General features: G+C 40.6%; 1 protein-coding gene across 10 annotated transcripts in view; it reads left to right on the forward strand.

The window, feature by feature from the left end:
- Positions 1-6,895: 6,895 nt before the first annotated feature.
- Positions 6,896-26,339, forward strand: part of nrxn3a (neurexin 3a) — a 170,820-nt gene continuing 151,376 nt past the window's right edge. For 8 of the 10 annotated variants that reach the window (XR_002921824.2, XR_002921802.2, XR_002921838.2 and 5 more), the window contains exons 1-2: positions 6,897-7,109; positions 18,296-19,412. Coding sequence is in view for 6 of the 10 variants with exons in the window: in XM_024295746.2 (XP_024151514.1) it covers positions 18,728-19,412 (685 nt within the window). In the remaining 4 variants the exon portion in view is untranslated. The other 2 variants (XR_002921799.2, XM_024295834.2) reach the window with 2 other exon arrangements.

A 26,339-nucleotide genomic window follows, 5' to 3' on the forward strand; every position in this document is an offset into this window, starting at 1 on the left:
ACATCTTACTTTTATTTTTTTTCTAAGTTATACTAATAAAAAAAAACGAAAAATTGTTCTGATACAGTCTATTATTGCAATAAATATCGTGTCGTATCACAAGAATCTTGCCCATAGCCACCCCAAATGTTTACTGAATATATCAGCCAATCATAGCCGAGCCGTGTCGCCACAGAGGAAGCTCCCAGGTGGATCAGTTACCTGTTCTTTCAAACATGAACTCCCCCAACACCTTCTGCAACAGAGGCTGTTTAGGTTTTTCACGCGGTGATAAACGTGCAGCACAGCCTTCACTTTCACACCGCTGCAGCTAAAGCCATCAGCCTCCCAGGAGAGCGTGTTCCCTCAATGGAAGCCGGCTCCTCTTCCCCTCCACACGGCTCTGTGGGTGTTGGGAGAGCCGGCAGATAACCACTCTTGAGATGCATGGCCTTTTAGAAGTGCAGGAGTTGGAGCTTCTCTTTTCTTTTCAGCCACAGAATAATCGGGCTGTGCGGAATCTGCTTAAACAATGGCGGGATGAAGTTTCTTTCACGTGTTTGCTGGACTGTGATGCCTCCAGCTCAGGTTTCATTTTAGGTCCATTAATAATTGCATCATTATAGAACATTTTTTTCTGTTTGTTTAGCACAAATAGATTATTTTTATTGCTATGAAAGAAAAAAGTAAGTTTTTGTGCAAACTAATTGAAAATAAAAAATGTCTGGAATAACTCTTGATGTTGATTCTGAAATGCTTTGTGAACGGATACCCGACACTCCTCACAGACTCACCACAGATGACTCTGACGTTTGTTTGAGCGCCCTTCTTCTTCTTCTTCCACCGCTCACACACACACAGGATCATGGCACACATCAATAGCGCACCTGTCGTCAGGTGGGATTCAGTTACTCTGCTGTTTCCAACAATTCATTCAGGAAAAGATGTAAGCGGCTGAGAGGAGGGCTTTGAAAGCAAACCGCACGGCAACAGAAGACAAAGACGAGTGACTGCAGAGCGGCTCGTGTTTCATAAACGTGCATCAAATAAAAGCTGAACTGCAGCTAAACAAATGTAACATTTAGCAAACAGACGTGAACCCTCAGCCAAAAGGAATACAACTGAAGTTTATTTTATTAAGTAGATCAAGTCTACACTACTACAGACCATGGACATGTAGTGTGGAAAGTAACTGAATACTTTATTTTAAGTTACAATATATAAAGTAAAATTCAAGAATACTGCTTCACTTTTAGTATACATTGGTATACTTGTAGTGCACTTAAATTTTCTAAAAGAAAAAATATTTATAAAAAAGCTAATAGGAAGAAGACTAATGTTAAATATGTTTTAGCTTTTGTTGTTTTTTTTTTCAAATTAAAATGCTTTAGAAAAAAATAATGCAATTTATGAATAAAAAAGTCTTAAAAACATCTTCCAGTTTTAAATTTTTGAAAAATGTGTAGTAAAATTGCTTTAAAATCCTCTGTGCATACCAACTTTGCAAAAATATTAGCCAAAAAGCTACCTTAAATGCTAGCTAAACTCTGTAACAGCTTAAAGTTCATTAGTAAACTAAATTAATCAAAAAATAGCATGTTGCTAAAATAGAAGCTAAACTCTAAATTGACTTAAAAACCCAAGTAGATGACAAATTAGCCAAAAAATTTTAGCATGTTGCTACAATACTAGCTAAGCCTAAAATTCCTCAGTAAAGTAAATTAGCCAAAAATGTTAGCATGTTGCTACAATACTAGATTAGCCTAAAATTCCTCAGTAAACTAAATTAGTCAAAGATGTTAGCATGTGGCTACAATACTAGCTTAGCCTAAAATTCCTCAGTAAACTAAATTAGCCAAAAATGTTAGCATGTTGCTACAACACTAGCTTAGCCTAAAATTCCTCAGTAAAGTAAATTAGCAAAAAATGTTAGCATGTTGCTACAACACTAGCTTAGCCTGAAATTCCTCAGTAAACTAAATTAGCCAAAAATGTTAGCATGTTGCTACAATACTAGCTTAGCCTGAAATTCCTCAGTAAACTAAATTAGTCAAAAATGTTAGCATGTTGCTACAATACTAGCTTAGCCTAAAATTCCTCAGTAAACTAAATTAGTCAAAAATGTTAGCATGTTGCTACAATACTAGCTTAGCATAAAATTCCTCAGCAAACTAAATTAGCCAAAAATGTAAGCATTTTATTCCCAAGAGGGCAATAATCACGCCGTCCCAGCAGGCCCAGTCCAAAGCCTGAACCTGCCAATATACCGGTATATAGCGCTCATTTAAGCTAACGTTTGTAAGCATTTTTTTTGGTTTTGCGGTTTCCTGTGTACTCTTTTGGTCACGAGTCTATATTGAAGGTTCCTGCAAACAGCATGAAGGTCTGGTCTGTGGTGGAACTGCAAACGGGACCACTCCTTCATGTTCCCTGTCCCTGAGGATGGTCGCAGCTCATCCCCCTTGGCTGGATTTCCTGTTCCAGAGGAGGGTCGCTCCTCTTCATGCCTGCTCCTGAGGAGTGGTTCTGATACCCTCTCATCAGTCTGGCTGCAGGAGTTCTGTTTTCTGGACTTGAGCTTGTTTTGCTCCTCCAGGTCCCCTCCTCTAAGGTGCTCGGGCATCTGGAATCTGCCCTTTTTGGGAGGGGTACTGTCAGGATTCTGTGGTTTAGTTGGGATTTTGTTATATTTGGTCACCGGTTTCAGGTTTGTCATGATCCACAGCTGTCTTAAGTTGAGTTAATTGCCCTCAGCCTATTGAGTGTCTGGTTTTAAGTTCATCCTTCTGCCTCTCTTTGTGTTTCTCCATAGATTTTGTCACGTTTTGGTTCATTTTCCGTTTCTCTCATCAAAGCCCGGTCTCCTACATTTGGGTCCAGAAATAACTGGACCATACCACTCCTTACCATATTGTACCAGACCGTTCAGTGGAAACAAGGCTAAAGTTTCCTTTGACACGCTGGAGAGACTACGTCTCCTGGCCTTCCTGGGAATGCCTCGGGGTCTCCCCAGAGGAGAAGGAGGAAGTGACCTGGGACAGGAATGTTTAGCCATCTTTGCTTGCCCTCAGAATGGATGGACGGACTTTGTGCTCTGTCCAGGTTTAGATGGAACAACCTTCGATGCGACCAGCAGCTGCTGACCAAGCAGCTGTGATGGGAACAAGAGAGCAAATCCGCAGCTCCCATATCTGTGCAATATGTGGGATAAAATCAGAGCTATTATTCTGAGCAGCTCATCATGCGAACACATGATTAAAAAAAATCTTTCAAGACTCGGGTCGCCATAGAAACGCATTAATGAATGGTGTTTATTAAAGCGGCAGTGTGCTGCTCTCCCTTTTTGGCCTCGGCAGTCATTGTTCCAGGCTGTGTTTCAGCTTTCAGGAATGCAATTAATTAACTCAGTCTTCTCATTTATGTTTGTTTCATTAAAATGTTTTCTGGCAATTAGATCTTTGCGAGAGGCGCTCAAACCGCCGCGGTGGGGTTTTTATTGAGAGGTTGTCTGTCAAAGAGTGTGGAGGACGACAGCGGAAATGGGGGGGCTCATTACACAACAGCCTGAAGAGCTGCCGGGAGAATCATCTGGAACGGTCTCAGCGGCCTCTGATGCTTTTACCTCTTTTCATTTGTGAATCACCTGCAGTCAGGTTTGGACTTCTATTAATCCTCATTTCTTCATCTGCTTAAATGGAAGAAAATAGCAGCTTTTCAGGTCACTCTGTCAGGTCACAAGCTACAGATCTTGCAGGGAAAACTTTGATACAGAGTATTAGAAATGGATATGAATCTCTAGGAGTGTAATGTGCAAAAAAGGAAAACCCTGTAATGTCAAGGTGACTGTGCTTTTGTGCAGAGGAGATAAGTAAGAGGTTGGAGTGCAGGGAAATCCTGGTTTGATGGCTTAATGGCTCTTTTGTGGCTGTGATGGCTGCAGATGTTCTGCTGACTTCTGGGTCCGCGGTTTGGCCTCTTCTCTGTTCTAACAAGAACTCAAATACTATTTGCAGTCTTTTCCCAAAAATTTCCAATATCCAAGATTTGAAATCTTTATCAATATAAGTAAAAATACTACTCAGATAAGATATTTTTATCTCTAAAATGCAGAATAATGTTGGATTTTGATCAATCAAACTGAATGTCCTTCTGACACTAGAAGTAAAGAAATCTTCAAAGTAAAGTGGAGGTGAAGGTCCGGATTTTCAAAGTAAAACTATGGACGTTTTTTTGTAATCAAAACATGAGACAGAAGATCAGTTTACTGAAATAATTGATTTCTATCAAAATATTTGTCTTTTATCTGTAATATTTAGTGGTTTCTGTTCATTTGTGCTAAATAATCATAAAAATGATGGTGATTGAAAACAAATTACTGTAATTTTCAGTGAAAAAATAAGACCATTCAGACATAAAAATTGGGGTTTGATCTGTGAATCTGTGATCTTTTTGGATCACCAACTCCAATAACGATCCACAGCCCAACTTCTAAAGCAGGAGTAGCCAAACTTCGGCCCGGGGGCCTCATGCGGCCCATTAAACTGTTTAATCTGGACCACCAAACTGGAATAAATTAAATAGATAATCCTTAATATTTTTTCCCCTGTAATTCTGAAGTCTCTCTATAGATCACAGGTGCCGAACTCCAGCCCTCGAGGGCCGGAGTCCTCCATGTTTTCCAACCAAGCTGCCATAGAAGCTTCTTATTTGCTAAACACACCTGATCCAAAGGCAGGGATTCCGGAAAACCAGTCGGCCCTCGAGGACTTGAGTGTGACACTTGAGCTGTAGATGGTTCGTTACTAATGCATTCTATCTATCTGTAAGTGCAGAAAGTGATTCTGCTTTCATGTGGTGTTGGAAGACAAGTTGTTTTTTCAATGTCCATGTTTGTTTTTTTTAAGCCTGACAGTCATTTTTCCAATCATTTCAACATCACCTGAATGCACCATTTCTCTAAATGTGCGTTTTCCCCTGAAGGACATAAATCCCATTGGTGCGATTGGCATGGAAATTAGAACAAAAGCCAAAAAAAAAATCTGAAATTTCGTCTTTAAAGCGTATTTTAATCAAGATTCCAGGTTATTTCTTTCTCTTATAAGGTGGACTACCAACGCATCTACTCCTGCTGACCCTTCTATCAGATTTTAGAAACCTTTGTGGTCCACTGGTCTACAGTTGACCAGGTCTAGTGGATCTGAGATCACAGACATCCTCACAAGACTTCAGAGATGAGGTGCTCCAAAACACTACATGATGTTTACAAAGATAGTTAATGCATTTCTAAGCTTGTAATAAGGCCTGAATGGTCTCACTTAATATGGTAATGAATCTGATTATGTATGTTAATAAACATTTGGCTTATTGTGATAATAAATATCTTACTAACACCCTATCAACACATTAATAATGTTTGTTAATGTGTTGATAAAGCTTCTTAAGGAATCATTTTATAAAGTTTGGTTGAGCTGGACCTGAAGATCACAGATCAGCCGGTTCTGTGACTGCAGACTCGTATCGGAATGATCAGATCCATATGTGGATTTTGGATGTTAAAGGGATCATGGAAATGATGTGAACATCCAATCGGATTTAAAACTTCCATAGAGCTTTGACACTGACGTTCTCAGAAACATGATTCTGAACGTTGATGCTGATGCAGAGAAAAGAACACAGAATAAAAGAATAAAACAGTGAATAAATCAGCAGGGATATTCTGAAATTAGGAAGCTGAAGAGAATCCATGTGACTGGACGTGTTTTGGGTGTATTTTCTGCTTTTCTTTTCGAGCTTCCTTTTGTTTTGTTTTGTGTTTTATTTTGAAGAATCCTTTTTTGTGTACTACTTCCTGTAATGGAAATAGGCCTCGTTTCCAACCCTTGGCAGGTTTATGTTTGTTGGAATTACTCCATAAACATTTATGTTTAATACATTCAGCCATATCATTTAATGTTTCAGACTTTGCTGAAGTTCAAGAATTAATTAAAGTATTTTATTGTTTATTAAATGTTTATTGGGATCCATTGAGGAAAACTGTTGTTTTTTTCTCTGCAAATTCTTATTTTTCTGATGTTTGCTTATAGATGTATTAATAGAATTTGGTACTTTCAGCATAATGGTGCTAGAGAAAAATGAAATAATCATAATAATAAGTATTAAATATACTTTAGTTTTGGATGTAAACACCAGTTTGATATTTTCTTGGAAACAAATTGCTTAAATTTACTGTATTTTTCAGTATGAATAGTAAAGAAAAACATGGTTTCTCAAATCAAATCTATTTTTCTTTATTCTGCACGTGCTCGGTCTGTCTTTGGTTGATCGCTTTGAGAATCTGAACCAATTTGACCAACATGCCTCTAAAATAAATTATTTCAGTACATTTTGTGATAAATGGGTTCAGTCTTGCGTTTTATTTATTAAAAGGCTTTAAGTCTGCATGCAGATAAAACATATTTCTGTGATATTTTAATCTTAACACGTATTTGCTTTAATATCAATAAATATTCTCACAAAAATGTTTTTTTTTAATTTTGACTAAAACTAACTTTATTGTTTATGCTGTACAAATAATACTAAATTTTAAAAAGTCAAGATTATAACTTATGGATGTTTCCGCGCGTGCGCGTTAGAGCGTGCGTGTACACAAAATTGTGCGCGGGACACACCAGTGTTCTGGACACTTCAGTCAGATGCGGCGCAGCTTCCACAAGTCCCGGTTCTGCCGGTTCCGCCGGTTCCGTTCGATGCTGACAGTGAGCGGCACCGCTGGAGCTTGCAGAACGTGCCAACACGCACGCGCTTTGGCCGCTCCCACTTGTGGTGTACCTTTAAGTCGCGCGTGCTGGTGCTGAGAAAAGGGCGGGCCCAAGCGTTTTTTTCAGCATGTGTGCGTGCGCACGCGCGTGCGTCTCGGCGTGCGCGTGCTTTTCCCCCCACAAGCCGCCGCACGGTGCTCCGCGGTCCACGCGCCCGACAGGAGCCACAAACGCAGCCCGGTGCCGCCGCGCGCTCACAACCGCGCGCCCCGCGCCGCACACGCCAGCATCCCGGACTGCGAGGACGCGCGGCTCCGCGCATGCAGAGCTGGATTTTAGCCCGTGGACTCTGCGGCGGTCAGCTGAACTCAGGTCAGTGATGCCACCACTGTTGTCCAACCTGTTCGCGTTACCTGTCCGCGCGGCTGCGCCTCCATGACGGACAGTCCGCGCGCAGACGGACGCACGTGAGGCAGAGAAGGCGCGGGACTCTGCCGGGAGTTTTCCCAGTTTGCAGGCTTGGAAAAGGTGAAGGTTTCCGGCTGGAACAGGTGAGGTCTTCCTTTATGGAATTCAAAGGGAGAATCTGTCGGCCTGTCAGACTCAGACTCCTCCCACTCCTTTACAGATAACATCTATTTATTAAGACACAAATTTGTGTTTTTTTTTTTATTATTTTGGAAGCGTTTCCAATAATTAGAAAACGGGAGCGGGCGCCGCCGCAGCAGCTTTTCTTGCTGCTGAATAATGAAGAGGCTGAGCGGCAGGTGTCCGCTTTCCGCGCTTTGTTGTCGGCTGCAGCCTCGTGTTAAAATGTCAAACAAATTCCCCCTGACGGCGCGCGCGCGTGCGCGTGACACACTCCTGAAATATACATGCGTATTTTCTTGTAATTGGATCGCGCGCTCCGTGACCTTGTGGAGCCGGACAGCGCGCGCGGCAGGATGCTGCAAGCATCCCAATCCTCCATCCTTCCTCCGCGCGCGTCTCTCTGCGCACAGGCGGGATTTACCAAACCGGATTTAGCCTCATTTTTCCTTTAACATCTTATAAAATATGACATTTTAAAATATAAATGTAGGTAATTTGGGGGAATTTTCTTCCATCTCTTTGAGGGACGTTTCTGCTCCCCAGAGGATGCTCGTCGCCCTGCAGAAACGCGCCGCCTCTCCCGCGCGCCCCGCTCCTCTGTGCGTAAAACACTGCGGCCTGCAGACTCCGCTCCAAAACTCTCCTTCTTCAGTGAAACCTAAACTTGTCTCCAAATCTGCAGCAAAAAACACAAATCCTCGCATGTTTGAATGGATCTGTTTCACAAAAAAGCCTCGTGAGCAGAGATCCCGCGGCTTCCGCGCGAGCTGAGAGGAAATCAGGCCTCTCACGGAGGAGGAGGAAGAGGAGGAGGAGGAGGTTTCTCTCCTTCATCACACATTTCGATTTGTCGGACTTGAAGAGTTAATAGGATTAGAAAATCCTCGCGCGTGTATGCGCAGGGAATTCCTAATCAGGATTTTTTTCTTCCCCCCTGAGGAAAAAAAGGATGGGCGTGACCCATCAGGGAGCTGCGTCTGTTCTTCTGCGCGAGGCCAAAAGGTGTGCGTCCTCACCTGCGGCGGGGAAACGGCGACAGGACGGATTTGGGGTTGAAAAAGTGGCCGCAGAATAAAAAGAAAAATCTTTTTTTAAATCTTCTTGTATAAAAACAAATATATATTTAAGATAAACGGCGCATGTCTGCAGAAACCCCCCATCCTCCCGCTCCGTTTGACTCTTTGATTCCCCCCTTCTTTCCCCCCGTTTGAGATTGGGTTTTTTTTTTTTTTATCGTTTGTGCGTCTTTATCTTCTTCCCTGTAATTTCGGGGTTGGCAGCAGATTAACAGGGAAATCAGGCGCAAAGAAAGCCAAGGGCTCTCAAGGTAACTGCGGCGCCTCTGGGTGGGGGTGGGGGGGGCGCCACATTTTACGCAGGACGCTTTTTTCCCTCATTTCTTTTTATCCTGCTTCAATTTTTTATATTTATCCATCAAAAATGAGTCATTTAATAAAAAACGCCTATACATGTTTAGCAAAAGGAGAACAGAAAAAATCAAATTATTATTAAAATGATTAACTTCTTCCGTTTTGCGTAAAATTTGGATTATTAATTAAAAGAAAACACAACAAAACAGCATTTTTTGCGTAAAATCAATCATCGAAAAAGGCCGAGTGACATTATGTAATTTCGTGCACGCGCACAGTGTATATGCGCGCCTACGACCGTGCCGAAGCGACCAATCAATTATCTTCGGCACGCGTACACATTCACAATCCGTGCGTGTGGATGTTGGACCTGCCGGCGCACGCGCGCGTGTTTTTTTTTTTCTGTTTTTTTGTGGCGCTCACTAACTCATGACGTAATGTCGTGTAGTCTGCTGCAGCAGCACGAGCCCAAAGCTGCACCGCCGCGCGAACACACCCACAGCCCGAACGCGCGCACGCGCACACCGGCCCTCACCTCTTGCCATTTTAGAAAACAGATTTTTTTTTCCTTTAGATAAATTTTGTATTCAAATTCCTGAATTGTTTGAAGTGTTTTTGATTTAAAACAGAAAATAGCGTTTTGTTTCAGCTTTGAAGATGCCAAATCTTTGCGGATTTTTGTTGTTGAAGTGGTGCAAAAATAAATCTACAACAGTAAAGGTGTTTTAAGTCCCAAAATAGACACATATTTGATTTAGTTTTTAATTAATTTATATTATTTTTAAAAAAAATAAAATTCTTACATTTTCATCTTTTCTCCTCATGTCATTACTTAAAAATTCTTATGGTGTTTGAAAAAAAATACTTACATCCTGCAAACCTGCAGGCTGAGGAAAACAGTTTAGGTTACACAACATAAAAAATAAAATAAAAATATAAGTACATAGAAGATTGGATGCAGCATTTTTCTTTAGATTCGGTAAATATTCTTCCTTTTCTGGATGGAACCTTTTATTACACTAATTAATTAGTTAATTAATTAAAAGTAGAAGCAACGATGACTAATATGACTGGAATAAAACTGTTGAATAACTAAGTCCAGAAACATCCTGAAAACGTGTGTTAGGTCCGTTTCAGGAGGTTGGAGGCTGTTTGTTTGTCGTTTGGATCCATGAGCTGATCACCAGGAGGCCTCTGAGGCTTCACGGTCAGCAGCTCCTCTTAAAGTTTTTGGTTTTTTGTTCCTTGTTTAGGTTGTGTTTTTGAAAACTGAGCCTCCAGGTTGATAAAAACGCTCTGCATCGTTTCTGACACGTTTCTTCGGTTGATCCACGAAGGAGCTTCACCTCAGAAGCATCTTTGAGGAGTGTGTTAAAAACGGAAATGCGCGCTGCTGTCTGGCTGTCGCGCGCGCGCACAGAAACAGCTTTTTTTTTTTTTTTTATCGCCGGCGGCGGAGCGCCGTGCACGCCCCCCACCCCCCCATCACTGATCTCAGCCTGAAATGGTGGCTCGGCGCTCTGAAGGCTCGCGGCGGGTGAAGTGCGCGTGCACGGGGAGGAGTGTAGTGGGGCGTTTCGGGGGGGATCGGTGAGTGGATGAGGTGGAGCCCCCCTCCTCTCTTTGCATCTATCCATCCCTCCATCCCCGCGCGCGCGCGGGTGCGGGGCCTCCCGCCTCAGCAGACGATCAGCTGCTCTCTGCAGAGGACATTTTGTCCTGTGATCGGAGCACCTGCTGTAAAATTACAGACAAGTGTCCCGCGTTTAAACACAAGAGGCTGCTTTTCTCTTTTTTGTTATTAGTATTTGCGCGCTGACATGCGCGCGCGCGCTCGTTAATAGGATCCAGAGCGCCGGCGCCTTTTGTCGGGAAGTGCGCGCAGACTCGTCCCTGCGGGTTCTGTCAAAGGAGGCTTTCAGCGGGAACAATGATCCGCGCCGTTTAGCCTTTTAACCCCTGACGCTCTCCACGCGGCTTCAAAAAGGTGCACAATGAAAGCGCGCGCGGGGGGGAACACGAGCGCACGCGGCTCTCCTGTCTGACATGGATCTGTGGAGGCCTCAGCTTTGATGTGACTCCAGATTGGATGTAAAGAAAAAAAACATATTTATATCAGAAATGAGTAAGCTGCCATTTAAGCTTTTAAATGCTGGAAATGAAAACGATCCTGCGGGATTTGTGCGGGAGGAGGGGAGGGGGTGGGGGGGGGTCTGTACTCCACCGATGGTCTGATACTGAACTGATAAGCAGCTCCGCGTGCAGGAAAGGAAAGGCTGCGGACGTTTGATAAAGACGCAACATAAAGAAACGAATCGAGGCGGTTTAAATCTCGGAGGTGATCGTTTGCAGGACAATGAAATCGGAGATTTATCTCAGTTCAGCTGAAGCGGTTTAATATTTCACTCATTTAACCATCTCCGGTTTTATTGTTTTATGCACTTAACATGCAAATTAATTGTAATTCTTGTTTTTTATCTTGTTTTTGCAGAATGCAGTTTTTGAATTTGCCTTTTAGAGGTGAAAGGATTCATCGATTAATCGATTTTTACAATCCAACCAAATCGATTCGTCTGAGGCCAATTGTTAATCAAATTGATCTTAAACAATAAAAAAAAATCTTTATAAAATGAAATACATTTTTAGAAAATACAATTTTTGAGGTTCGTTTTACTGAAACGTAAACATTGAACCTTCTAAAGTTAAAATATAAATGGATTTACCATTCGTTTATTTGTTTTTGCACATATTCAATTCAAAATATTGCAAGAAAAACAAAAAAAATCTGGAAAACTTGTGAAAAAAAGTGAAATATTTAATCAATCATCAAAAGTTTGTAAAATTTAAAATTTGTTGTTTTCATCAATTAAAAAAAAACTTAAAATTAAAAGTTTAATTTGATTAAAAAAATTATATTCCATATTTTATTTTCCAGAATATAAGTCGCACTTTTGGGAGAAAAGTCCAACGTTTTGGAAAAAATCCACCAAGCGTATAAAAAAAATTAAAAATAAAATAAAATAAAAAAAAAAACTACTACAATACAAATCCTTTGATCTGTATAAGAAAAATATAAAAATTTAAGAGGAAACGGATGTTCTTTCATGTTCTTCTTCTGTCGCTGTCAGTAAAACCTCGGATGCAGCTCCCTCTAGTGGAAACAACTGCTAAACGACAATCGGTGTTTACTGGAAAAAAACAAATATATCAGCCTATTTATGTCTAAAAAGACCCCAAAATAAATAAAAATAAAAATATAAGAGCATAAGTTGGTTAAACTATGAAAAAAGCCTGAGACTTATACTCCAGAAATTATATTTAAATGTAAAAAAATGACAGAGCTTTTGCTAAATGATTCGATGTTTCATTTTTACAGTGTATAGTTGTTTATTTCGGAGAGAATTTTTGGCTAAAAGATGTCCTGGATTGATTTTAGATCAGTGAATGTGATCGACAACCTGTGGTTGTCGATCACATTCACTGGTCTAAAATCAATCCAGGACATCTTTAGTCAAAAATCCCTCTGAAATCAATAGCTGGATATAAATCGAATGGTCTAAATGAATCGCTGCACCCCTATATATATATATATATATATAAAACCTACTGATGATCTGTGCTCATGCACCAGAGAGTCTGAAGGATGAAATCGTCAGATCCTTCAGTAAAGGAGGAAATGTGCAGAACGGATCATTTCTGCTGATGGATTTGTGTCCTCACACGTGCAGCTGACAGGAAGCAGGCGCGTTTGGACGCATCGCTCACGCTGATGGAAGTCTGACGCCTTCCCTGCTTGTTTGTGCATGGCTCATTTCCAGTCGTTTGGTTGGCAGTCGTCCTCCTGCTGCTCATTCATACCCTCGTCTGACCAGTCGCTGAATAGATGAGGAGATTCAAATCAGCAGATTTAGCTTCAAACATGCAGCAGAAGTGTTTCGGTCCTCCCTCCCCCTGACGTTATCTTCTGCAGGTAAATGTCAGGATGCTCTCAGCGGCGGGGCGGCGGCTGGAGAAGGCCTCCTGTCACGTGCACTGTCACATGTAGAGGATTACAGGATCACAGGAGGACCATTTATAGTTCTGCAGATTCCTGGATTAGTGCATGTTGGGTTTTGGTCTCAGGAGGAACCAGAATGTTCTATATAGTTCTTTGGAGTTCTGAATCATGCAGGGAAACATGTTTCTAGTTTTTAAAATCAAAAATTGCTGCTGTTTTAATGCAAATGTTTTCCGTTTATTGATTTTATAGCAGGAATAAATCAGATTTGTGCTGCAAAAACACATTTGCAATTTCATCTACAAATGTTTTAGAGCAAAAATCTTGAATTTTTGCAGCTTTTAAGACATTTTTTAACTTGAAGCCAAACTTACAGGCCTCTGATTTCAATAAGTTTGATCAAAAAACTCCAAACTGCATCAGAGGCTGTTTTTATTTCAGAAAGTCAATCGGATTAACTTAACTGTACATGTTTTGCGCTTTTAAAAACGATAGAGTTAAAGAGATAAAAATCATAAACATAAGTCGACTTTCTGTCATCAAAATAGAGAAAAACATTTAATTCTTTAATTTCCTGAGATCATATAGAAAAATTCTTCATCTGATGGTTCATTGAAAATGAAAATAGATGCTGAAAGTGTCTCAGGTTGTCATGGCGATCATGCTAACACCATCCTCTGCTTTTATTTTGCTTTTTCTCAACTTTTTAAAAACTAATTTGTGCAAACAAATTCCCGTTCTGATCAGTATACAGTACATATGTAAAAAAAAGTTTTTTTGTTTAAAAAATGTAATTTTATGGGTGAGAAACATCTAAAATACGAAAACATCTGTAGTTTAAGCAAATTTTAAACAAACTGATTCTACTTTTTATAAATTATTGAAGACTTTATAGTAATAAAAAGATGCATGTATGATAAATTATCTTTAATTCACATTTAAAAAAATCTTTTTTATTTCAGGACATTTCATAAATGGTTTTAGTTTGAAGATAAATTGATCAAATTCTCCAAAACATTTTAGTCTTTCCTAAAAACAAAATAGTTCCTGTCAGGAACCAGATTCCAAAAGATCTAAATCTAATAGATCTAAAATAAAAAGAAAACCAGACAACCTGCAAAGATAAGGAGGAATTTAACAACGATCAGCTGACTCTGAGGTGTTTCTGTGTCCTGCAGAATAAATATGACCAGAACGTTGGTTTTAAATGGCAAACAGCAGAATGAAAATTAGAGAAAAAATAAATTGTAAAATATATGATAATATGAATCCAAAACCACAAGATCAGACATATAGAAATAGAGATGAAATATGATTTAAATCTTACTGAGGATAAAAGAAGATTTCCCTGAAACACTAATAAAGAGATTAACATAAATCCCAAATCTGGACGAGAAGATCAGATTCAAAGATCCTCAAGGATTTTCCAGGTCTCTCCTGTGGATTCTGACCTCCAGCCTTCTGTTGATGGAAACTTTACAGGCATCCAGACCAACCTCAGCCACTTTAGTTATCATTCACGCTCTATTAAACATAAAAAAAGCATTTCTAGCAGTTATTTGACTTTCCTCGAAGTTGACATTTGTGAGGCCGGCTGTCTGAAACCACACTGTAGATGTTACATCAACAGTCTGCTTGTGTTTCTGCGTGTCTCCTATTATTCAAGAAGATTCAGCAGAAAGCTGTCTCTCTCTCCAGGCTGGTCATCAGATAAAAGCAGTCTGCCTGCCTGACTGATAGTCATGCTCTGCCATGAGAATAATGAGTCTAATTTACTCTGGAGATGACCGATAACTCCAAACGACCTTTGTGGAGGAGGGAAAATGCCACAGTTTCACAGGCACTTCTGCGTTTGCTTCAGAGGAAGAAGACGGTAAAAAAAGAAACAAACAGCCATTCGGTCTGCTGGAAGAATCAAATCCCAGCGGACAGTTTTGTTCCCTCACTTGTGAAAAATGATCAAGGTGGATGTGATGAAGCTTGTTGCTTGATAACATGGAGTCAATGGGTTCAGCAGATGTAATTAACTGATTATCAGGATTCGTTAGAGCTGCAGAAACACTAACCAGAAGAAAAGGAGAATTTATATACAGATTTTAGACCCAGTCTAATAAAAATCCTGTTTTTAACATGTTCTTGTAGGATTTTTCTCATGATGGACGACATATATAGAAGAATTTAAGACTAAAACTGCATTTCTCAGGTTTGTGATGTAACAACTCCCATGGTTGGGCCAAAATCTCCTTGCTCTGCTACAATTTAGATCCATTAACGTCTTCATTTTCTTTGTCTGAGCTGCCATCAAACTCCAAACTGTATGGCAGGACATCTCCATATTGCTTTTTGCTACGCTAATGTTAGCTTGGGTTAGCAGGAGAGAGATCAAACAAAGGGCTGATGGGAAATTAGTCAGAGGCTAACGGTTCCACCCTCAACTCAGTCAAATTTCTGATGCTAATGCTAATGCTAATGCTGCTCTGTAGAAAATCTGTCTCAATTTTTTTTTAAATTTTGGCTTAAAACTGCAAAATCATAATAAAAATTCTACTGGGAATAATTTTACAACATATATAGTATAGTTGGAGTGGAAATTTAAGGAGAAAAAGTCAACATTTTTTCCATTTTTGCACCTTACAGTCTTCTCTTCAGCACATTGATCTGAGCATGCTCAGTTTGGAGTGTTTGGAAGGCTCAGCTAATCTAGCTGCTCAGATCGAGACAGTTGTTCTTTCAAAAATGGCTCAGATCTCTCATGTTTTGTACTTTAAAGAGCCACTGCAATGAAAATTGTATTTTTGGTGTTTAACATGTTATTGTGGCTTTTTCTCACAATGGAGGTCATGTTGGGCATTTCTTTATTCAAATTCTGGTAAATCAAGAGTTGGGTTTGTGAGGGGCTGAGAGCTAGTAGGGATGATGGGAAATGAGGGCAGGCTTACTCCTGTAACAATCACAGCAGGTTTACGTCTTTACTGTTGAGGAAAAACTGAAATAGAAGCAAGAATGAAGGCAGAATGCTGACAGTCTGTTGATTCAAGAATGATTAAAAGACGATTCAAGACGATTTTTCCAGCGTCTCACACACAGTCGAACCCAAAGATCGACTCTTTAGTAGCTGCAGATTTTAAAGACGTGACTCTCATCACATCCTCTCCAGATCGTCATTTCAAAATCACATTTGTTCTGACAACTTCTTTCAGGTTGAGTATCTCTTCTATTGGAACATTCTGTTCTCATGGAGTGACTAACAAATGTCATGACTTTGGGCTGGTCTTTTTTTAGAAATTACTTTCAGGTTTTAGATAAAGATAAAGAGGATATCTGGCCTCACATTATTCATCCATATCTGTCTTCAATTGACTTAATGATCCTCAGTGGATTTAAGGATCTGTGGATTTCATGTCATCTGATTTGCCAAATCTTTATTTTCTCCCATGTTTGTCAGTTTGTTCACGTCTAAGGTTATTTATTTTTTCTTGTTACTGGCCCCTTATGGATTGTGGGTCCTATGATGAACATCAACAGGTAAAAATTGGCGTGAACCATATTTTTTTCTATTGGTCTTTTAATTATGATTGTGCAGTTTTTAGCCAAAATCAAAAAAGCTTGCATCATTTTTCAGGACATAGTTTCTGCAGAGATACAGGAGCTCATTTAAAATTCAGTATTAGTTTGTGGCTGCTTATTACTTTGTTTACATTCTCTTTTGCAAGATTGTAGAACCTCACAAGCCCAAGCTAACATTAGCTTAGCATAAAAACAGAGAGCAATATAGAGCTGTCCAGCTGCATAGCTTAGAGCTAGATGGCAGCTCAGATGAGGAAAATGAAGACGTTAATGCAGGGTTGAGCAAACCTTTTGACTTGTGGGCCTCAAAGGTTCTAAAATTTGATGGAAAGGCCAAACCAGGAGTAGAAATGTGATTTATTTTGGTAATCCAAAAAAAAAAAGAAATAAATAGCATTTAATCTGGACAAAATATGCTTTAATTTTTATTGAAAATATAACCAAACACTATTGAGTTTTTATTTCAAAACTGTGACTTTTGTTCTTATGCTGCATTCCAAATGGTGCTGGAATGATCAGGATAATGACTGTCGGATTTGGAAAATACACATGAATGTTAAAGGATAAAACAAACCCTAAATCCACTTTTTTCTGTCTGTTTACCTCTGTAAATGGGGCTAAAAGTGCTGACTATTGGTCCTTGAAACATTTTTGACAAATGAAAACAAACTTCTAAGAATATTGGCCAAAACCGCCTGTGTGCTGCCCCCTCCAGGTTGTAAGGAGGTATTACAGTTGAATTTCGTGATTGGTCAAACCATTTAAGTCCCACGTCGTTTCAGAAGTCTCACGTCATCATCTGCAACTCCAGTAATCACAACAGTCCGGAGCCCCACCCCTCTGACTGGATTTTCAAATTTTGGCTGTGGGCGGAGTCAGTGTCTTGTTTGGTCACCCTTTAAAAAAACAACAAATCTTCCAAACTTTCATGAATGAAGATTAACTTTCTGCATCAAAAGAAAGGTCAATTTTTTTGTAGAGCGCCATCTTTGGGGAGACATCTGAAAATAAAACGATAATAATAGTTATCATCATTTATTCCATTTTGGTGGGGGGGGGCAGATTAAATAGTTTGAAGGGCCACGTTTGGTCAACGGGCGGTAGTTTGTCCACCCATGCGTTAATAGATCTGTTTGTCTGCTAGTGGTCAGGGGATGCATCAGAATTGTAGTTGAGATGGGAGACTTTAGCTCCGCCCATTGCAGCAAACTCGAACCTTTTTAAAACCGCCGGTTTTCAGCTGCTACTGATCCATCACAATTGAAATCAAGAAACGTTCAGCAGTCGCTGTACCGGTCTGTTGTGGTGAAGAGAGAGCTGAGCCAGAAAGCAAAGCTCTCAGTTTACCGTTTGATCTTCGTTCCAGTACTCACCAATGGTCATGGGCTCTGGGTAGAACCAGATCCAGACTACAAGCAGCTGAAAAGAGTTTTTTCCGGAGAGTGGCTGGGCGCTCCCTTAGAGATAGGGTGAGAAGCCCAGTCACCCGGAGAGAGCTCGGAGTCGAGCCGCTTCTCCCCATACCAAGCGGACCCAGTTGAGGTGGCTCGGGCATCTGGTCTGGATGCCTCCTGGCATGTCCCACTGGATGGAGGCCCCGGGGAAGACCCAGGACACCCTGGAGAGACAATTTTTCTCGGCTGGGTGCCTGGGAACGCCTCGGGGTCCCTCCAGAGGAGCTGGAGGAAGTGACCGGGGAGAGGGAGGTCTGGACATCTTTGCTTAGACTGCAGACCCCACAACCCGGCAGCGGACGAAGACGGATGGATGGATCAGAAACACAATTTAGATTGTAAAAACTTATATATATGTCCTCCATTACCAGAAAAAGGCTACAAGAACATGTTAAAACACCAAAAACATGATTTTCATTTGATTGGATCTTTAAATACTTTGGGTTGTTAAAAGAAACTGAAAGCGATGTGCTGTTAAAGAAAAAAGCTGTTTCAGGTGTTTTCCAGACAAACTCCACCAGGAGTACAGTCACTGTCCATGGACTTTTCTTTAACGCTCTTCCTCTCTCTGTCTGACAGTGATGGAGCCAAGAGAAGATGCCGGATCAGCCGTCAGATCCACTTCCCGTCCCACAAAATGAAGGAGGAAACTCCACTGACTCCTATAAGCTGAGAAGTCCATCAGACGTTGCACTAGAAGCCCCGACTTCAGCCGTTCTTCAGAACAGAAACATCGACAACCCTCCTCTTCCTCCTGTCTTTGACCGTCACAGGAAAAGGATTCCTCCAACGATCACTGCCTTGCAGCAACTGAACAAATTCTTGTAACTGAAGACTGTTAAGCTCAATGACTGTTATCCTTCTACTGCCCTTCTCCCTTTAAAGCATATTTTTATAAATAATATTTATCTGAATATATCTTGTGGATAAAACTGTGGATTCCTGTCAAAGATTTTTGGATTGACACCCCCCCTTCAGAGGCTTTCTGGGATTAATCAGTTCTCTGCAGCTATGGATCTTGTAGGATTTTCTCTCAGGCTGCAAATGTTCCTCAGCACTTGTTTGGGATTGGAGTTTTTAGGCACACCTGGTCAGTGGGCCCGCTACCTCCGCTGGGACGCCAGCACCCGCGGTGACCTCAGCTTCCAGTTTAAGACAGAGGCGTCGGAGGCGCTGCTGCTCTACTTTGACGATGGGGGCTACTGTGACTTTCTGCAGCTTGCGGTGGTGGAGGGCCGGCTGCAGCTGCGCTTCAGCATCGACTGCGCAGAAACCAGCGTCGTGTCTAATAAACGGGTGGACGATCGCAGTTGGCACGCCGCCACGCTCAGCAGGTATAACCTGCGCACGGTACTGGTGCTGGACGGCCAGGCCAAGGCGGATGAGGTGCAGCCTCAGCGGCAGTTCATGAAAATAGTCAGCGACTTGTTCCTGGGTGGAGTACCTCAGGATATCCGCAGCGGCGCACTCACACTGCCCACGGCGCGAAACATGCAGCCCTTCAGGGGAACGATTACAGACCTCAAGTACGGAACCTCACAGCCCCTGTTCCTGGGGAGTCTGAGGGTGCCCCTGGAGTCAGAGGGGTGGTGCACGGTGAATCCGTGCGAGAACGGTGGCACGTGCTTGGTGGTGGACGGAGAGCCGGTGTGTGACTGCTCCAAAACGGAATACAAGGGCCGCTTCTGCAGAGAAGGTAACTCCCTCCTTCAAAGCTTTTGTTAAAACTGCAAAACATCTCCTGGTTGGAGAACTCAAACTAAGGTCAAAGACAAAGGTTTTTTTAGAGAAATAACCTTTGTTTTCCTGTAATGAGCTTTAATGAAAGACCAACTCAGTAGTTCTGCACTGAGACTGGGATGTCATGGGTTCAAATCCGTGGTTGAGTCATACCAAAGACTCAAAAACCTACTGCCGCCCTGCGTGACCCTCAGAATTAACGGGTTGGACTAAGATGTTGAATAGGGATAGGCAACTCCAGGCCTCGAGAGATGCAGCCTCTGCTTAATTTCCAGATATGCAAGCCCTACTCATGACTGATCACTTGGTCCAAGTGTGTCCATCCAATTAGAAAGTTCCAGAGCAGGGGATGTTGGAAAACATGCAGGATTGCAGCCCTCAAGACCTAGAGTTTCCTCTCCCTGCACCAAATGGTTCCCGAGTGTGTGCACAGGATGGGTCGAATCCAGAGAACAGACTTCCCACCCAAGTGTGTGATGACTAATGCCTCGTTTCCACTGAGCAGTCCGGATCGGACCTAACCGGTACTGTATTTTGAGCGTTTCTCCATTATAAAATGGACCCTTTAGGTTGGACCAATTCATACCACTTTTGGTCCCCCGTTAGTTGTATGTCCAGAGAAAAATGGAACGGACCCATTTGGGTGGCACTACTGTCAAAATCCATTGATTGGCGGAAAGGTTTTACGACAACAGCAAGCGTCTGACCAGCACTTTCAGCGACTCAAGATCCAAGTCGAAAGTTTTGTCCTTTCTTAGCCTTCTTTAATCTTCTTGCAAAGATAATTAAATTCTTTGCATTCAATATTTCCCCCTTATTGGTGGCGGTTAGGGACTGGAGACACACCGAATCCATGAATCACTGTAGTTGGACCTGTATGACGCACAGCTACGTCATCGGTCCACACCCCAGATGCACCTCGATGGTCCAACACTCATTGTAAATGCTCACTTGAACCACCAGGACTGTTCTAAACTGGCAGGGGCAGACCGGTCTGGACCACTCAGCGGAAACGAGCCATACTAAGGCATACGTTGACAGAAATGATCTTTTGTCGCTTCTGTTTAGCTGGAGTAAATTTCTAAAAAATACTATACGTAGAAAATGAGAATTGGCCCAAGCAACAAATGAAAACATCAAACTTAGGAATCTAAAACTTGTGGAATCATGATATTTTCGGATGTAAATACCATTTTAAAGTTACAGGTGCTAATAAAAAATGATGAAGTTTGACTTATGGAACAACCACACTTTCCCCTATTGTGTAGAGTAAAGTCAAGATTCATAGTTTAGCCAATATCCTAACAGTTTTCAAATATGTTTAAATGGTCCGTTCAATATCTTTAACATTTTTTTTTATTTAAGCTATGACAATTTAAGTTAAGTTTGAGATGCTGCCAGTGGAAAATAACACAAACTCTTTGACACACTTTAGCTCTCCAACCATTTCCTCCATCATCATGAATCAGTGGATTCTGATATGGACAAAAGCAGATTTACTTATCGTCTTTGCATCGATGTGAAACACACGACCAACTTTAAGAGTTAGATATCAATGTAAAGCCGCTTTTCTCCACTGGAATTATGTTAGTTACATAAACGGTTGAAGGGTTGAGGTAGTCGAAAGAATGTCAACATAACATCGACTGAAATGAGGACTGGACTGACTGAAGAAAATGGTTTATTTCCGGTTCCAACCAAATGAAGTCAATCCGGTTGCTGTTTTTTGTGATTTGGATGTCGCCATATTGGAGCCAGAAGTCGTCAGTATGCAGTGATTGGTCCAAGTCGATGTTTCTATGGCAACCACTCTCACCAATCAGGAGTGAGTTTTTTGTAAGTCACAACCCGTACTACTGCTGTCAATCAGACATTGGAGGTGGGGGCCACAAGGCTCCACCTACTTTTATGGCAGCATCTGATTGGTCAGTTTATAACTTTAACTGCAGAAAAAGAAGAGAATTGGATTTTCAAGAACATGAGCAAAAATGGCATTTTGGCCTCTTGGAGCCAGCTGGTACTTCCTGTTTGGAACGTCAAGGGGGGGGAAGGGTCATTCAGTCCAGTGCTTATATACAGTCAGTGGTAAATAATGATAAATGATGAACACAGCACCTTTTTTCACTCACATGTCTATGAAACGTTTTGATGATGATGACCAAGCAGATCATATTTATTGTTGTTTTACCATCAAAGCCTAAGTGTAAGAAATACTAGCAATAATCTTTATGTTGGATGATGCTGATAAAAACTAAAACCATTATCTGCACATAATAACTATAAAACATCATTGGAAAAAAATGGTACAAAAGTTAGTCTATTGTAGCTGATTTAGAGCACTGTTTTTTTGTTTTGCAAAGTGAAAAATTATTAATTATTTCCAGTAGTTTTGGGAGAAAAAAAATAATAAAAAAGATGACATGTAGCTATTGTGAGGAAGCCCCTGCTAACCTTTGTGTGTTAGCTGATGAGGAAGAAAGTGAACAAAAACTTCAACTAGAATTTAATAATTTTAATAATAAGTTGGATCAGAGTCGCACAGAGTTCCCTGGACAAACCCCTGAGGTTTACCTTCTGTGGATTCAACCCAATGTCTGGCAGGACAGAATGAAACCCCCCATGGTCTTAAATACCTTATGGGTCAGAGTGCTTGGCTTCTGCCGACTAGATCATTTGTAGCTTTGCTTTTCAATGGAAAAGTACCGATTAGGTCCTTGAATCCCCCGAACTGGTTTCAACTGGTCTGGAGCTCCATGTGGGTTAATATCAATGTGTATTAAAAAAAAAATATTAAAAAGTAGCATAGTGTAAAGGGCTGGGATTGGATTTAAAAAAAATTTAACTAATTAATCGCAAACCTGGAAAAAATTAATCGCGATTAATCGCGAGAAGTTTTATTTAGTTACAGTATTTCCCGACCGCTTATTATAATCACAATATGAAATCACACACAGAACTCTATGTTTAGTACATTTATTTTTAGTTAGCGCTGTAAATCAATGAAAGAAAAAATCTGATTAATCACACTTTTGTGTTGGGATTAATCGCGATTAATCGCAATGTTTCACCAGATAAAATGTATTTATACAATATGGCACCACCATGGAGCAAGATTTTGAATAATTTTTTTATTAATCACGTGGGTTAACATGTTAATATATAAATTAAAAAACCTTAATAGTATAAAAACAGTACACTAAGTACATGTAACTTTGGATTTTAGGAATTGGATCATCATGGATGTCCGACATAACCAGCAGTTTTGTGAGTTTGTAGTTAATCAACCAAAACTCTAGATACATTTGTACAGAGAAAAATGTCCAAAAAGTTGTGCTGTTGTTGAAAAACTGCTGCCTGTAGTCTGTGAGGCATCATTATTCCAGGTTCTTTGAAGCTCAACAACAATGTTCTTTAAAATGGAGAAAGCCTCGTGCACTCCAGCCTCAGTGGAATTGGTTTCATGTTCAGAGAGCTGATTTATGGGAAATTCATCCATCATGTTACCTTACAGGAGATCAGCTGAACATTTCAGGGTTTTATCTAAGCTAATGATTGTTTCTGTGAGGTATCGCTCCATCTGAGTGTGCATGTGGACGCCCGTGGGCCTGAGCGGGAAAATCAGAAAGCTAATCTTTGCACAGTTAGCCGCTGAGGCGCAGGTTAATGGCGTCTGTCCTGCAGGCAGCGATAAGGGCGCTTCTGCAGGAAAAGGGGCCTCCTGAGCCGCCTTCCTGCTTCTAATCAAAAAATGTCAGGTGGTTTACAACACAACCACAATGAGTGTTTCACAGCAGCTTCCAAACCAACATTGATTTCTGTAGAAACAAGCCCCCCAAGTGCATCAAATGTGGACTTTCCCGAGCTGAAACTTTGTCATCTGATAAACCCTGAGCTCAGGACATTTAGGAGAAACAGACTTTCAGCTGCACAGAAAGTAACTCTTACCTTTTGCTTAATTATTCACAATCAATAGCGATTCTTCGGCTTCCAGCTGCTGAGGAGACACAACAATCTGACCCCAGATAAGGGAATCAATACCTTCAAGATGAGAAAGTTTATGTTTAATTAATTGGGATCAGAGGTAATTTGCTGGAATGTGTTTGTTTCACTGTTTCTCCTGACTCTCACTTTTTAACCTCCTCATGTACCGCATTTACATTTTAAATAAACCAAATCCTCGGCACTCGGACAAAGGCGCTCCGATCTGGAATTTAAAGATTAGGATTCTTGGTTTATCTGGTGGAGGGAGGAGTCGGGCGCCGGCTGGGGTGCAGCGTCTCTGCTGATGGCGTCTGAGTGGCGTGATGAGCTCAGAAGGTGGAGACGTTTGTGTTTTCATCAAACACTGCAGCACACAGAGAGAAAACAGCTGTTGGAGAATGGAAATGGATTCTTAAAGGAATCTCTAAATGGGAACTTTTCTGTCAAATATGGAGAAATACCAAATTATAAGAGTTAATTATTTATTTATATATAATTTCTTGCTTTTATTTTTTGTCAAATCAAACCTGAAGGTGGCACTAAATGTAAATTTAATCACTGAAGTCAAATATGCTTTTTATATATAAAAAAAAAGCTTTTTAAGTCCAAATATTCTTAAAATTAATTAGAAAATGGTTTAAATAAGAAAAGAAACATTTCTAGGGTGAGACAAATCATGCAAAAAAATCGTATTTTAACAAAACAATTCTGGTCACTAAGACATGTTTTTAAGACTATTTTTTTATTCTTTTAAATTGAATTTCTTTTTCTCTCAAGACAAGAAATAAGAGATTTTTCTGCGAGAAGGGTCTTTTTACTTGCTTATGATTCATCTTTTGCTGTTTACAAATCTGGATTAAAACCATTTAGGGGTTCCAGTCTCTCACCTACGGTGGCCTTGAAGTGTAAATCACATCAACATAGCACCTACTGTACTTTTATTGGTTTTTCTGAACAAAAAAAATAAATAAATAATTCGGAAAGCAAAATTATTTTAGAGAAATCAAACAGAAATGTTTTGAAAAATTAAGCACTGTGAGAACCCGGAAATCATTTTCTGTTGAAACGATGGACAAACATCATCATCCAGTCACTGACGTCCGGTTTCTCATTGTGTTACGTTTTTCTAACATTTCATTTTGTTTTCTAGAAATTACTTTTGATTTCCGTTCATTTTTATTTTTAAATTGTCTTCTGTTGTGTTTTGTTTTCTAAAATGTGACGCTGTTTTTTTTTAATTGTCGTGATCTTTGAAATGTTTTAAGTGATTTGTTGATGCAATTTTGGCCACTGTGCATTTTTCTCTTTTTTAAAATATTTTATTTTCAAATTTCAATGAACAAATTGCATAAAACTAAAACTAAAAGAACAGGGGAAAAAATACTAAATAAATAAAAAAAAAACAACAACAATAATGGGCTAGAATTGGGAAAACTAACAAGCTTTAGATGTAAATGTGAAGACTTAAAGACCTGATCAATGAGAAGGTGATCAAATGGTGGTTAGTGTCATAAATCTGACACTAGAGGGTTGCTGTATTTTTTTTTTTGTGTGTTTCTAACATGCTCGTGTGGCATTTTTAGGACATATTTAAAGCAAATTAATCACAAAATAGGATTTCTGAGTATTTCTTTATTCAACTCAATGTGGAAAAAGCTCATCTGTGACACAGAGAATATGGTGGGCGGACCACAAGCTCCCAATGGTGAGGGGAAGGGGGGTAGGGGTTGATCTAGGCTGTGCAGACAGTCCTGCCCAAAACTCAGACGCGAAATTCTAATGAATTCCCGCCGCTCTGCAGAAACTATGTTCTAGAATCTAGAATCTAAATTTTGGCTAAAAACAGGATAATCACAACTGAAAAACAATTTTAAAATAGATAATTGAAGAGGGACGTTTAATCTGTTCTGCCAAGAAATTCAACATTCTAATGTGAATTTGGTTAATAGTTCCTGATTTGATTAAAAAACAGATAAGATCAAACTCCTTACTGGAGTTTTCTCTGTTTCCTTTGAGTGTCCACTTCCGATTTTAACTGATGTCCTTCACGTCTTGGTTGCTCCTCAAACTCCTTTCTCCCAGGAAGTATGCTGTGATGCGTGAAGCCACGAGGCCTTGGCGAGCGCCGCTAACCCGTGCTCTGGGATGTGCTGCTTTTCCAGTCCTGGATTTACAGCCTCCCCCCATGTTGGGACCGGTTCCCGCGGCTGATTTATGTGGCTTTCCCTGCGTCGCCTGGCTGCCTCCTGCGAGGCGGTGATAGGTGAAGGCAAGCAAAAGAGCCTAAGCAGCCCTGAGAGAATTTAGATTAGTTATTGTTAAGGGATAAATAACAGCTTTAATGAGACCGGCTGAGCCGTCTGCTCCTGGAATTCACCGGGGAGAGAAACGGGAAGTGAATCAGAGTCAATGAAACATGATTTAAACACACATTTCAAATGAGTTTACAGAACTTCAGCATCAAAATAACTCAAGACTAAAAATAAAAGAGTCTTCTGTCTTTCTAACTAAAACAAAAAAACAGTTTGAGCTGCAGAGAACAGTCAAACTGTCTCTGCTGCAACCTGGATTTAAGGACAGATTAACGGGTTTGAAGCTAGCTTAGGTGGTCCTGAGTAATAATTTGAATTTTTTTTTCTTTGAGGCTTATTTTTTTGCGTTTTTACTCCCTCAGACACTGGCTTGGGTCATCTGGACCCATAAGGTAGCATGAGGGATAACAAGCCTAAACATTCTCACTCCCAACTCGTCATACATGGACGTGTGGTTAGGGCCCCCTCAATGTCACTTTTTGATGTTTTGGGCGTCCCCAACTCGTGCTCATGTTCCCATTAAATCCCGGGTCCCCAACCCTAGGGATGCGGTACCCGATAGGATAACAGACTTGAACTAGTACCGGGTA

The sequence above is a fragment of the Oryzias melastigma genome, linkage group LG22 (assembly GCF_002922805.2).
Source record: "Oryzias melastigma strain HK-1 linkage group LG22, ASM292280v2, whole genome shotgun sequence".
In the NCBI taxonomy this organism is placed as follows: Eukaryota; Metazoa; Chordata; class Actinopteri; order Beloniformes; family Adrianichthyidae; genus Oryzias; species Oryzias melastigma.